The 14,425-nt window shown below is 32.9% G+C and overlaps 3 protein-coding genes across 3 annotated transcripts; 1 reads left to right on the top strand and 2 right to left on the bottom strand.

The window, feature by feature from the left end:
• Positions 1 to 219: 219 nt before the first annotated feature.
• LOC114421298 (cytochrome P450 CYP82D47-like) lies at positions 220 to 2,302 on the bottom strand. Its single transcript, XM_028387161.1, has 2 exons — positions 1,278 to 2,302; positions 220 to 994 (listed from the first exon to the last, which is right to left on the bottom strand). Exons 1-2 carry the CDS (start codon positions 2,238 to 2,240, stop codon positions 365 to 367), a joined length of 1,593 nt encoding a protein of 530 aa, XP_028242962.1. The 5' UTR covers positions 2,241 to 2,302; the 3' UTR covers positions 220 to 364.
• Positions 2,303 to 5,630: 3,328 nt separating this feature from the next.
• LOC114421288 (cell division cycle-associated 7-like protein) lies at positions 5,631 to 8,738 on the bottom strand. Its single transcript, XM_028387150.1, has 5 exons — positions 8,378 to 8,738; positions 8,070 to 8,303; positions 7,397 to 7,480; positions 6,339 to 6,468; positions 5,631 to 6,246 (listed from the first exon to the last, which is right to left on the bottom strand). The coding sequence occupies exons 1-5, from the start codon at positions 8,644 to 8,646 to the stop codon at positions 5,845 to 5,847; spliced, it is 1,119 nt and encodes a 372-aa protein (XP_028242951.1). The 5' UTR covers positions 8,647 to 8,738; the 3' UTR covers positions 5,631 to 5,844.
• A 3,353-nt stretch (positions 8,739 to 12,091) lies between these two features.
• LOC114405751 (GDSL esterase/lipase At2g23540-like) lies at positions 12,092 to 14,215 on the top strand. Its single transcript, XM_028368236.1, has 5 exons — positions 12,092 to 12,455; positions 12,564 to 12,694; positions 12,792 to 13,040; positions 13,210 to 13,465; positions 13,770 to 14,215. The coding sequence occupies exons 1-5, from the start codon at positions 12,197 to 12,199 to the stop codon at positions 13,997 to 13,999; spliced, it is 1,125 nt and encodes a 374-aa protein (XP_028224037.1). The 5' UTR covers positions 12,092 to 12,196; the 3' UTR covers positions 14,000 to 14,215.
• Positions 14,216 to 14,425: the final 210 nt, after the last annotated feature.

Raw genomic sequence — 14,425 nt, 5'->3', positions numbered from 1 at the left:
ACAACTATTTGATAAATAAAAGTGGGAATCAATATATATATATATATATATCCTATATGTATAATTTTATTATTATTATTATTATTATTATTATTATTATTATTATTATTATTATTATTATTATTATTATTATTATTATTATTATTATTATTATTACATTGAACCATGTTAGTCAACTAATGACTCATTGGGTCCACTCCTAACCCAATGACTCAATACTTTGATCAAGTCGATGACTGATTTAAATGTGATAACTATGAGTGTAACAGCAGCGCAACTCCGTTGAACATTTATTACATGATGGAAGGCCCCGATTTGAGGTTTCCCCTAATTTTGAGGAAAAAAACTAGCATAATATATAATTTTAGTTCTCATAAAGCTTTGTATCTAAACGTGGAGTTAGGAGAACTTCAAGTGGAGTAGCTTTTAAATTTGTGAGTCCAATGCTCTCTGTCATGTCCACAGCTTGATTTGAAGGAGAAGCAACATTGAAAGAGTGTAAGAGTCTAGCCAAGGCCATGTGCACGACACGCAGAGCCAGTGAGGAACCGGGGCATACTCTCCTTCCAGAACCAAAAGGGATGAGCTCATAGTTCTGACCCTTTACATCTACATCTTTGTGGCTTGTTAAGAACCTTTCAGGCTTGAAATCATGAGGATCAGGCCATACACAACCATCTCTATGGATCTTCCAAGTATTCACGATTAAATGCGTGCCGGCTGGAATGTGATAGCCACATGAAAATGTGCACTCTTCCATGGCTGCACGAAGGGTGATTACAGGACTTGGTGGATACAGGCGCATAGTTTCCTTCACGATGGCTTGGAGGTACGCTAACTTCTTTATGTCAGATTCTTCCACCTTCCTGTCCTTCCCAATTTGAGTGTCCAATTCATCTTGAGCTTTTTTAAGTTCAATTTCATTGTTTAGTAGCAGAGATAGCGCCCATGTTAGAGCCACCATGATGCTGTCTCCTCCTGCCAAAATCAGATTCTACAAAAAAAGTATACCAGTTCATGGTTCATGGTTGAATTCAAAGTTAGATATCAATATCTACCAAAAAAGTATTGGTACTTTCTAACTTGTTTTTTGTGTTCTAAACCAAAGATGGATGTTGTATTGAATCACATTTGGCTGAAGATTTAAACAGACAAATCAAATTACGCTCAGAATATATTATAATCTATACATCAATTTTATCTATCTCAATGTCATGTACTTGTATTGGATTAATTCCTTTTGAATTTATTATATATAATAAGATGGACATACTTACCAGGCAAGTAGCCTTGATGATGGTGTCTGAATCATAACCAGAAACCTTAAGATCCTGCAGAACATTCAGCATAACACCCATGACATCCTGTTCTTCCTTTCCATTTGTACTCGTAGCTCTTTTTCTTTTGTGTTCCTCCAGCCACCCTGCAACCAAAGTGTCTATTTCACTAGCTGTTTTCTTCATAGCCTTTTTGTATCCATTGTTGTCTATCCACCCCAGAAACGGAATTGCATCAGATAACACAAACACCCCAAACAATCTCATAAAGTCCCTCATAGTTTTCTTATACCTTCTGGCTTCACCTTCTGCATAATCATCACCAGCCCCATAATATGGCTTCCCTCCCACCATTCTCAGAATAATATTATGCGTCAAATCACCAAACCACTGCTTCATATCTACCAAAACCCCTCCCTTTGGACAACCTTCTCTTGACCATAACTTGTAAGCCTTTGTTGTTGCAGCCTCTAACTCAGATGTTCTTGTGTCCTTGAGAAGTTCAAGCCTTTGGTTAGAGAGAAGTTCAATAGTGGCAAATTTCCTCATCTCACGCCAGTACGGTCCATGAGGCGCGAAGCCAAACATTGCAGAGTTGTAGGTCATTAGCTTTGAGGCTGCAACACAGGGCCTGGTGGAGAATGCTTTGTCATGGACAGTGAAACACTCTTCGGCCATCTCCCAGCTACTCAACACCAGAACTTTGTATGAACCAAGTTTTATCGTGAAAATTGGCCCATGTTTGTCAGCCATCGTCCCTAGTGTTTTGTGTGTAAGTTGATGAGCCCCGAAGAGGTGCAAATGACCAACAATAGGCCATGCTCCTCCTGCTTGTGGCGCAGTGCAGATCTTTGCATTAGGACCATGTGTTTTCTTTAACTTATAAAGCAAGGCACCTACTAACAAGGCAAGAATGCCTGAAACGAGTGTTTGGAGCTGGAAAACATCCATGACCATGACCATGTTGAGTGCTCCCAAGAGTAGGCCACCCCAAATTTGTTTTATATCGGTTTTCCTTGTTCTTAGCTTAGCATACAGTGCACCCTATTTGTCTTTTGACTTATAGATGGACCAGATTCATGAAAATCAAATGTTTCAGATTTTATTATTTGTGCATGATTCATGTAAAGTCTGCTCAATTGAATAGACTTTAACAATTAAAAATGGGTCGGTCCAGATGTCTGCTTAGTTGCAGAATTGGAAAATTTTCACAATAACTTGTTTGATTTTGAATTTACTATAAAGTATTAATTTCATGACCTATCTAGTTTTTGTCACGAGTGATTTTTTTGTTATTCAATTGGTACTATACTATGAAAGTATGCAAGCAACTCAACTTCTGATAAGATCCCTTAGCAAAAATTGACCCGAATCTTTAATTGTTCAAATCGTCTAACTGATTCATAGGAACTCGGTGAGAAACATTATAGTTAGTTCTGCATATATGCAAGTGTAAGTGCAGAATATGAATAAACAGTTGATTGGATATTTTCTTGTGTAAGTATTCATTCACCTGGTTCTATTTCATTTTCTTTCTATTGTTTTTTTGGTCATTGAAAGATTACTTTGTCTTTTTCTCTCATTTGAGAAGATAAGTTTGCCTGACTTTCTGCAATTAAAAGTGCCACTAAGCGTAGGCCACCTTTGAGAAAGTAACATTAGAATATTCATTGCAGATTAAGATGATTCTTATCGTAATTAAATATTTCTTAGCTAAATGGACCGACACTATACGCAGTATTTGAACCATTTTTCAAAAAGGTCGATTGGGCTTCATATAGCGACTTGATGAAATTATATCACGAATATGTTATTATTTATTATTATCCTCTACAATAAATACTTCTACTAGAGTTGAATAAAATAATTATGAATAATAACATTATCCTTAAATATTTAATGCAATTACAAACTCAATCCTTAAACTTGATATTATAATAATCTCACATCAATTCAAATACTTGTTCAATAATGTTGATATCTAATTTAATTTCTTGGTAATACCATCTTTCTCTCTTTCTAGTACCTATTTCTTTCCCTCACACAAACACAACCGCTAATATATTTGATTTTGAATTCGTCAATTTCATCTCTAAAGTATCACCTTCTTCCTTAAATAATCTCTAACAAACAATACAATTGCCTTGGGAAATTAGAAATCATTCTAAATAGTAGTAGTTCCTAAAGTATTAAAATGATTCTTCAAATTAGTCTCCAGATATTAGTAAAATATATCAACATGAAAATTAAATTGATAGATATGGGCTATTAAGGTGGCTTCTAAGGTGGGAGACTACACCAAATTACAAATATGATCTATAAGATATAAACTTTTTTTTAGATACGTGTGAAATTATCATAGATGTCCACACCGAAATAAATTTAAAAAATATTAAAATATATCAATCCCTTACACAATTACATTGGAATAAATTAGTTTTCTACGTGTGTCTTTTTTATCTCTAATAAACTATTTTCTCATCACAAAAAATGTAGAATTATTTCCTTTTTCTGTTCAGAAAAAACTTACGATATTGCTAATAAATTACGTTTATTTAAAATTCTTTGGAATTTTTTTATTTATTTAGCAAAAAAAAATCCCAATAATTTAAAATAAACGTAAAACTAGTTTTTCCTTTTAGATAGAGCAAACAGATATCCCTTTGCATTTACCATTGGCTTCCAATCTGGAAAAAATTAAGCTCTTTGTCTCACATACCAAATCACTTTCCTCAACAGAAAGATTTCTTCTAAAGTATGCGCTGTCAGAGTTAAGCAGTAAACAATTGCGCTGGAGTAATTAAAAAGAAAAAAAATAGTCCCCTTTTCCTACGTCCGATGGAGAGCGCTCGGTGGAGTGGAATCTACCGAGTCCCCTCTTCCGGCACATGATGGTGAAGGGTCGCTGCATGTTGATGTTGTGCGCAGGAAAACCGAACCGTCGCGTTGCCGCAAGCGACACACACATGGGTTGTCTATGATAGCAGCAGTGTTGCCGCTAATAGGAAGTGCTTCCCCTTGGAATCCAGTGGTGTATTCTATGTTTTTTTTTTCTTAAAATATATTCCAGTGTAGGCATGCCTACAATAATCCCACACGTATCTAAAAAAAAACTTTATATTTCAAACCGAAGATATGAGGAGTATTATTTCAAAAAGAAAATTCAAAAGAAAAATACTTAAATCATAATTTAATTAATTTGATGATTTTATTGATCTATTTAATCATAATTTTTTATATATATTATAATTTTTTATTTTTTGAAACGGTACGAGAATAAAAAAATTTATACATTACTAGGGGATGTATTATTTATCTATCTCTATTTCAATGAATCATTGCAATTGATGTTTGATTCTGAAAAGAGGGAATAAATATTTGAAAAGTAAATTTTTATTATTCAATAAACAATCAAACCTATTTAAATATTTAGGTTATTTTATATTTCCTTGAACGAGACATTTAATCTATAAGATATTTCAAAAAAGGATTGATATTTTTATGGAACTTGGATCAAATCAACAAACACAAAGGGGTGCAGATGACTTATATATAAATTTCTAAAAAAAATATCCTTCATCCTCCACTCTCTTGTTCTATTTTTATCTAATTTTTTTATTTCTTATTATTTATATAGAATGATTGGATGTAGTTTTCTATATCCAGAAAAATAAATGAATTTTTTTTATCAATCTTCAAAACAAAATAATAAAAATGTATAGAGATAAAAAATAGAATGTAGGAAAAAGAAAAAACAAAAAATAGTCACTAAATGAAGTAATTGGACTTATAAATAGATAAATAGATTACCCATATTGAGGTTTTTTTTTTTGCTTCTTATTGTTTTTTTATTTTATCATCATTTATTTTTAATACCCACTTGCTCTTAATTATTTTCAGTTACTAATCCTAGTTATTTGATATATATATATATATATATATTTGCTTTATTCTCCCACCCTAGAAGCCACGTTGGTTTCACTTCAACAATTATCAAACATGCTTTCTACTATGGTCAAACATGAGTCAAATCTTAATGGAGATGTTTGGAAAAATGGTGGAAACGTGAGTTTTAAGAGTCAAGTGAGTAGGGACTGAAGCTAATCTGGGTAGCTTTTGGATCTGTGGATGAAGCTAATGGCATTGACAAGAACTATCTTCCACGTTTGTTCTCATGCAACTCAACAAACATGACAAGAAAATTGGCCACTTCACATGAGTAGTATTAGGGAAAGGATTTAACTAACATGATAGTAATTCAAATTATAAGAAGGCATCTCGATGTACTATAATTAAAAGAGAAACACGCATAATACTACTCCATTTTTTTTATAAAAAAAACACTTATTAACATTACTATGATAAAAAAAAAAAAAGGTTTTTATACCAAATTATACCAATTCCAGTTGGTAATTAAAAGAGAAAGCACATATTACCGTTACTATGACAAAAAAGGCTTTCATGCCAAATTACCAACTCCAGTTATCCCAATACGTAATGTTTTTTTTTTTTTGGAAAGTAAGCACATGTATCCCAGGTTAGACTAAGAAAAACAAAAATAAAAATCTCATGGTTTTTTTAGCCTGGACCTAAGTCTTCCTGCAATACTGTCTGAGCTAGGTTTGGAGGAAGAAGCAAGTGGCTTCTTGGTATCTGAACACTCATTTTTTTCAAGCTGAAGAGGTTTCGGGGTATCTGAGCACTCAACTTTTTCAACCTGACTTTGCTCATCAGAGAAGAGCAATCTCTTTGCTGAAACCTCAGCACCATCACCTTCAGTTTCAGCTAGAGGCTTCAATGATTCCAGATGATTCTCGTTGACCTCAAGAGACTTGTCTACATCAGAGAAGGGTAGCGACCTTTTTGCTGAAACTGGGTCGGAAGCATCTGCATTTTTCTTCTCATCTATTTCTGAGCGCCGGGTTTGAATAAGGTAGTGTGCAACTGATTTGTAACCCAATGCTGATATCTAAAATAAGGAGACATTTGAGCTTAGCTTCAATTCAATCTCAGAAACAACTTCCATGGTAAACCCAATTTTGGTCAAGAATTAGGAGTAACCTTTTTATATAGAAGGCCAGTTGGGGCCCATCCTTTTGCTTGACGACATAAGCTACAGTTGCAAATTCCACGACAGACAGGGCATAGCCAAGTTGGATTCTGTAAGGCTTCGAGTACATGCTCCCCATATCTACAAAAGCAGGATAATGGAAACAAAGCACTGGGGTCAGAGCATCATGGGAAATCATAAATTACAAGGGTAGGTTCTTGTTCAAATTAAAACAAGCAATACCAATGGATTACCAGGAATGTTTTTTAAATATTAAGTGTAATAATATACTGAATTTACATGATAAACAAGTGCATATCATATTGACTGATAAATGATTCCAGACCAAATATTGAAAGCATAATTTAGGAATTTCTTGGATATGTTTCTGGGCCTTGGCATAACCATGTAGCATCAATCCTGAAAGTTTCAGGTGTGTATGCACATGTGAGATTAGCCTTTGATAATATCTTGAATCATTAACAGATATCATAACTGAAGCTATATGTTTCAATGAAAACAATTTATCAATTATTTGTCAAATGTGTTATACGGTAGCTTAGTTAACAAAATGATCAACCATAAACATCAGAAGCTTCAAACTATCCAGAAGATAATATAAATAGCAATGATAGGCCAAAATCTGATTTAGACAGTTAGAATTCTATATCAAGAAGTTACTAAGTAGTCATTTTCATATTAATTTTGGAATAGGCAGATATTTGTTATGAAATGACAGTTATAATGATATGAGTTGTGTTACAGACTTGTAAAAGGGAATTAAGGTGTCAGTTTGTTATTCCCTGTATTTAGGAGGAGCAAACCCTATGTTTCTACTCAAACTTGACCTAATTTCTATCTTTATTCAAAGAGTTTAATAGGTATGCACTGTCAGTGTAAAATTTTTTACACTATTAACTAATCATAAATCATCCAATATTTCTTTACTCAACCATTCAACACTATCCTTATTTGTTTACAAGTATCCTACCATATAAGCACAATGAGGAGACTGCATCATCTCTTGCCATAGATGTTAGAGGAGAGAAACATGTTTTAGAAGGCATACCTCATATACAAGCAATCTCCACAAAACTGTCCCTGGACCATGTTGCACTGGCTACAACATGTCCGATAACCAAGAGTTTTTTGCCTATAAAACATTATTTTCATCCAATGAGAAAGATTGTTGAGAAAAGAAAATCAACAAAATCATAAAAGACTGATAGATCATAAAATTAAATTCATCACATAAATGAGGCCGCGGTAAAAAAATGGCTATTTGCGAAGATTATAAAAAAGAAAAAAGCCAAAGTTTATCAAAAGTATATCAAACTCAATTAGGTGCGCCGAGTGTGTGTGTGTGTGTTTTCTGGCATGCAGTAAGTAAAGAAACGTGCTCTTACTGTTGAAAGTACCACAATCATACACAAGTGCGCAATAAACATAAGTGGTATTTTATTCTAACACAAAAAGGGTGTGCATGTTACCCGCAAAGCATGTCTCGAAAATGGTATTCAAACATTTTAAACAAATACTTAACACAAGTTCATGGCAGACAGCCAATATACCTTCACCAACCACTCATTAACAATTGAAAATGCTACTAATTTCCTTTCTACACCATGGCTACTGCTAGTGATATAGTGATTTCTTTAAGAAAAAATGTGAACTAATAATAAAGAGTGTATTAGAGGGTGTGATAATTTTGATTACACAGAGGGAGAGAGAGGGAGGGTAACCTGCACTGGTGGCAAGTTTTGCCACGGACGGAGTCATAAATACGTTTGCCATCTTTGCCAACGCCATCGACGAAGAGCGTCCAGGGCTTGTCGGTGTTTCCCAAAAGCTTCTCGTGTTCTTCAGTGTACACCTCGGGCTTGGCACCTTCTTCTATCACCACCCTTCCATTTTCCTTGAACTCGGCTTTCTTTAGGGGAACTTCGGAGTAACTAACAGGAGTCACATTCTGCAATCTGGAAAACAAGATTCGGATTTTTAGGGCAAATATAAAAATAAAATTTTGCATGATGATAGATGTGAATAGAACCTGGAAGAGCGGCGAACGGGGGCGGAGGGGTTAGGAAGAGAAGGAGGGGTTCTGAGTTTGTGGGAGGAATAGGATCTTTTGTTGTTGTTGTTGAGCTTGAGAGTGAGGGAAAGGTCGAAAATTCCCAGCTTTCCCATTCTCTCGCGGTTTTCGCGGATTCTCTGCTCTCTCGACAGCTCGTACTCGGACATCTTGTGTTCGTGAGGTGTGTCGTTGTTGGGCATTGCATCGGACTCTGACGATCGGTTTCGCTTTCTGAGTGCGGGCATGGCTGGCTGACTAAGGTTTGAAATTCAACGGTCTATTTGTGAGGAGAGAGGGAAGGAGGGAATCCCTAATAAATCCAAAAATGATAAAATGCTGCTCTCTCCCCCCATCACATCCCCTTAAATTTCTCTTACTTAACCCCAAGTGGTTAAGGAATTAAAATAAAATTATACAGCTTTTTTTATCATTAAAATTATATAAATTTTTAATAGTACTAATACACCCTTACCAACAAAATTTAATTAAAATATTTTACATGTTTATTCGTCGACTATTATTTTCAATAAAAAATATGATATTACTTGAAAACTTTGCCATAAAACAAGTTAGTATATAGATGACTTTTTCAAACAATCTAATATGGACTCAATTTTTTAGTCGTGTGTATGAAAAAATCTTTATTTAAAAAGGTAAAATCAATGCTATTCAATTCAGATGAACTCAGTCAGGGGATTGAGTCAATTAGCCATTGGTTAATTTAGTAAATCATTAGCTAATCCATATATCTTTTATCTATATTAAAAAAATCTAAATAATTTTATAACTTGTAAACTTATACTATTAAAATAATTTAATAAAATTCAACATATTTAGAAGCATAATTTTAAATTTGTTTAAAAATTGAGTAGCATATTTTATCAAAATATAACATACACTAACAAATATAATCTAATATATATATATATATATATATATATATATATATATATAAGCAAATTCAATGACAAAATTTATTTTATTTAAGACAATACAATTTTTTCATTCATCCTTGTATTGCTCTAATAAAAAAGTCATTTTCAAACGAGCAAGTCTATTAGATGAGATATGATAAATATAAGTTTTTATTCATAAATAACAATATAAGTCAAGAGAAAAAAGTCAAATTGGAAGTGACAATAATTTTATCATCTTAAATCCCAAGATGCATGACCAACATGATCAATCGAGTTGTCGGGTCAACGATTCAATCTTTAAATGCAGTGAGTCAATCAAACTAGCTCGCATCAGGTATGTTGCATGTTTGATCCATTTAGGCTCGAACAAGTTAGATGGGTCTCTTGATCATTGCGTCGATCCAAGCACGACTCGAGTCTGATAATGCTGTGTAAAATTTACTTCAATAATCTTTGCATCTCAAAAGTTAATCTCATGACTTCTAGTTATGATGATACCTTGCATTTATGGAGATAAAAAAACAAATTAGACTTGTGTTTCTTAAAGTGAAATAAATATATACATTTTTAATCATTACTATATTAAATTAATTATTTAAAAATTTAAAAGTTAATTAAACATTAACTTTCTAATTGAAAAATATATAAAAAAACAAAAACAAAATTGTTAAAAAATATAAACAACTAAAATAAGACTTTTAAAACTTTATATATATATATATATATATATATATATATATATATATATAATTAAAACGTAAAGACAAAAATTAACAATTAGTCTTTAAATTTTAAGTTTTGATTCGCACGATTCAAATGTCAAGAAACTACTATTATGTTTTTTCTTTTTCAATTGGAATACTATCTTATTATCCAAGTTTAATGAACGTTTTGCTAAAAAAAAATTTCAGTTTTATCTCTTTTTTTTCTTCTTTTTTCTCTCTATCCGGTTCTCTCTTTTATAATTTGTGTTGTGCAACCACCACAGGTGGCATGAATTGAATTTTCAAAATTCCAATCTAGATCCGATCCATTTTCATTTAAATAGATTGGATTTCAAATTTAAACCCGATTAAATGAATTGGATTGAAAATCGATATCCATATTTTGTAAGAAAAAAACAAATTGAATTTTTTGGATCCATTTTAAATTCAGTTTTTAAATCAAAAATCATTTTTGTCTGAACTTAATTGAGGCAACTTATGATCGATATTTATTGGTGTAATTTTTTATCGACTTCGGCTAAAACTATTTTCAACCAACCGAGAACAGGATTATTTTTGGTTAATCTTGATTAGGGTATTTTCGGTCTACCTCAACCGAGACGATTTTCAGTTGACATCGGCACAAACATTTTTAGACCAACGTTGACCAAGGCATTTTTCGGCCAATGCTGGCTAAAAAAACCCAAGCCGATTGGCTGAAAAAATAACTTTAGCTAATGTTGACTTAAAAACCTTAGCTGACTTTGAGCAAAAAAAAAATAGTCTCTCTGAAATTGATAGAAAAACCTAGCCAATGTTGGGCTAAAAACCCTACTCGACACTGACAAAAAAATAACCTTGAAAGACATAAAAAAGAAAAACCTTAGTTGACGTCGACCCAAAAATAGTCTCAATTGATATCAACTCAAAAACTTTGGACGACATCGACCAAAAACTAATCCTGATCAACGTTAGCCCAAAATAACCATTACCAACATTAATTGAAAAACAATATCCCTGATAATGGTCTTAAAAACATCATATGCTAACATTGACCGAAAAACTTTGGAGGACATTAGTAAAAGAAAAAGCCCTTATCAAAATTGGCCAAAAAAAATCTCAATCATCATTGTCCAGAAAATTGACTTTGTTTTGAAAATTACAAATATGGTATCTATATCCAATTAATTGGATTGAATTCAAAATCCAAAATATTGAATTTGGATATGAAACCAATCCATTTAAATGGATTTAGAGTGGATTGAATTGAATTGAATATAGATTTATTTTTATATATTTGGATTCGTTTTACACAATCATACTTCATGAGGCAGATGCAAAGGCAAAAATTATGAGTGTTAATTATAAAATACTTGTGTTCTATACATTTTTTATTTTTGAGAGAATGTTCTATATATTTCTATGGTTGGTTAAATTGAAAAAAAAAGTTATTATTTTTACTAATTTATTTTGTAATATATTATATATTAAAAAATACATTATATTTAAGCTTAACATTATTAAATATATTTAATTTAATCTTAAAGATAAAAGATTACTTAAATATCTTATTAAAGAAAACTTACATGAATTTAGCCTTGTCTCGCTCAATATAGTGTGTCAAATAAGTCCTTAAGTTTAATTCACCAAAAAAAAAAGTCCTAAGTTTGTTGGATTCAGATGGACGGTATAGTACTACACGATGAACTTATGAGATAGGCATCGCTTCTAAATTCTCAATGTAAAATTGCTTTTAGTTATGGTCACCAAACAATACCTAATCTAATTAATACCCAGAACCTTCTTACCCAGCTAGTCTCTTTGACCTTGAGTATGTCACCATAAGGCACCCCTGTGAATTTGGATTGCAGGACTAACATTGTTAAAAACAAAATAACCGAGGCTACATTACATCCTCAGCACATTGAGAAATCTACACATGTACATATGTTGATGACCTACCACATGAAATTTGTTGTTCAAATTGTCCACTTCATTCGATTTTTTTAAAAAAATGATAAGAAGGGGTCAAAGCATATAATATAACTAAGCTTCCAAGTTTTCTCTTGTGAGGAAAGAAAGATCCTTATAAGCTTCTCATCTGATTGTGCTTCTTGCAACGGTGCTTTTAGTGCTTCTTTTACGTGGAAAAGAACTCGTGGAACATAAAAACCATGGCAGCGAAATATCATAACACATTTGCCCTTTTGCTTTTGCTTGTGAATCTGAGATTTCATGGAAATGTTGCGGCTCAGAATGCTAAGTTAGCAGCTTCTTTCATCTTTGGGGACTCGTTGGTTGATGCAGGAAACAACAACTATCTCTCAACTCTTTCCAAGGCAGACGTTCCCCCTAATGGAATTGATTTCAAGGCCTCTGGAGGAAATCCCACAGGACGTTTCACCAATGGAAGAACCATTAGTGATATTGTTGGTAATGTCACATATAAGCAAACTTTTGTCCTTGTTAATAAACAATTAGCCTTGTATCTTATCATTTGATTTTTATTTTACTTTTTTTTTTGGCTTTTTAACCTTCTAGGAGAGGAATTAGGACAAGCAAATTATGCTGTCCCATATTTGGCACCAAACACATCTGGGAAAACCATACTCAATGGAGTGAATTATGCTTCAGGAGGAGGAGGGATTCTCAATGCAACAGGAAGCTTATTTGTCAGTATTTTTAACTATGCAGTATGCATTTATTGGATAGTGTGTGAATTAAGCAATATAATTGTTTCATGCTACGTGCTTTAATTTATTATTTCAGGTGAATAGGCTCGGAATGGATATTCAAATTAATTACTTCAACATAACAAGAAAACAGATTGACAAGTTGCTAGGCAAATCGGAGGCGAGAGAGTACATAATGAAGAAATCCTTGTTCTCCATCATTGTTGGGTCCAATGATTTTTTAAACAATTATCTTCTTCCTTTTGTTTCCTCTGGAGTTAGAGCTTCGCAGAATCCAGATGCTTTCGTCGATGACATGATCAATTATTTCAGGATCCAACTTTACGTATGCACCTTAATCTAAAATTAACTAATTGAACTTTTATCTCTTTGGAACACTCCAGCTATTAAATTAATAATAACTTGTATATAATATCAAAGTTAGTATGATTTACATACTGTCAGATATAATGCTTAAAATCATATCAAAATTAATATGCATGTTTGAATGACAGAGACTTTACCAACTGGATGCTCGGAAGTTTGTGATCAGCAACGTTGGCCCAGTAGGGTGCATACCTTACCAGAGGATTATAAATGAGCTGAACGATGAAGATTGTGTGGATTTGGCTAACGAGCTTGCAACCCAATACAATTCCCGATTGAAAGATTTGGTTGCTGAGCTAAATGACAACCTCCCTGGAGCCACCTTTGTCCTCGCAAATGTGTATGATTTAGTGTCGGAACTGATCGTAAATTATCATAAATATGGTAATAATTTAGTCTTAGAAGTATTTACATCACAAAAGTTTACTATGTATTTTTCTTTTATGGATCCATGCTCCAACATTTCATATATTAAATAGATAGTGTATGCATTACTAAGATTTTAAAAGTCATATCAACAATTATATCTTATTAGTTAAACTTTTTTACACTAATATTACATAAAACTAAACTTTTATTATATTTTACATGGATAACATTTTTACTAAAAGGCTTTAACAAAATCAACTAGTATGTCAATATGAAATATCCATTATGTGTTAAGTTACAACATTTGTTTGTTTTGCAGGATTCACAACAGCAAGCAGAGGTTGCTGTGGAATTGGAAGTGGGGGTCAGGTTGCAGGGATAATCCCTTGTGTGCCAACATCTAGCTTGTGCTCAGATAGGAACAAGCATGTGTTCTGGGATCAATACCATCCAAGTGAGGCAGCCAACATAATACTTGCCAAGCAGCTTATTAATGGAGACAAGAGATACATATCTCCAATGAACCTTAGACAACTTATAGATCTTTGACCATACATTAATTTCCAAGCCTTAATTTGTCCACACAATTTTCTTTTTCTTCCTCAATTCTCTGTCAAAGAGTGTTACTGTGTCAAAAAGGTGTCCAAGCCTCTCTCCTTTTTTTTTTCCATTGCAACATAATGTGAATTTTACAAGTGTAGTTTGCTTCCTTAACTAACGCATGTATGGTTTCAAGATTTTATCTCAATGCTGGTTTAAGTTTGACATTGGTCTTTGACTCTTTGCCTTGCGCAAAGAAACTACACGTTTTAAGTGCATATTGGAGAAGATTTCATTTTCTTGTGGCTTTAGTAAAATAGAGATAACAGACACGAGGAAGCATTTTGTTCAACAACTTCTGCCCTCGGTAGTTTATTTTCTGATTGTGACAAGTGTATGTGAATGGTATTTTTGTCTCGAAGCTCCAATAATACG

This window comes from Glycine soja, chromosome 1 (genome assembly GCF_004193775.1).
Source record: "Glycine soja cultivar W05 chromosome 1, ASM419377v2, whole genome shotgun sequence".
In the NCBI taxonomy this organism is placed as follows: domain Eukaryota; kingdom Viridiplantae; phylum Streptophyta; class Magnoliopsida; order Fabales; family Fabaceae; genus Glycine; species Glycine soja.
This window is presented reverse-complemented; position numbering and strand designations above follow the sequence as displayed.

Bases quoted from the DNA above. Each gene is read 5' to 3' on its own strand.
- LOC114421298 (XM_028387161.1), bottom strand. From the start codon at position 2,240: ATGGTCATGGTCATGGATGTTTTCCAGCTCCAAACACTCGTTTCAGGC. The intron at 995-1,277 runs GTAAGTATGTCC...CTTTTTTTGTAG, and splicing joins TCATCAAGGCTACTTGCCTG to AATCTGATTTTGGCAGGAGG.
- LOC114421288 (XM_028387150.1), bottom strand. From the start codon at position 8,646: ATGCCCGCACTCAGAAAGCGAAACCGATCGTCAGAGTCCGATGCAATG. The intron at 8,304-8,377 runs GTTCTATTCACA...CTTGTTTTCCAG, and splicing joins CCCGTTCGCCGCTCTTCCAG to ATTGCAGAATGTGACTCCTG. The intron at 7,481-8,069 runs GTTACCCTCCCT...AATGTTTTATAG, and splicing joins AAAACTTGCCACCAGTGCAG to GCAAAAAACTCTTGGTTATC.
- LOC114405751 (XM_028368236.1), top strand. From the start codon at position 12,197: ATGGCAGCGAAATATCATAACACATTTGCCCTTTTGCTTTTGCTTGTG. The intron at 12,456-12,563 runs GTAATGTCACAT...TTAACCTTCTAG, and splicing joins AACCATTAGTGATATTGTTG to GAGAGGAATTAGGACAAGCA. The intron at 13,466-13,769 runs GTAATAATTTAG...TTTGTTTTGCAG, and splicing joins CGTAAATTATCATAAATATG to GATTCACAACAGCAAGCAGA.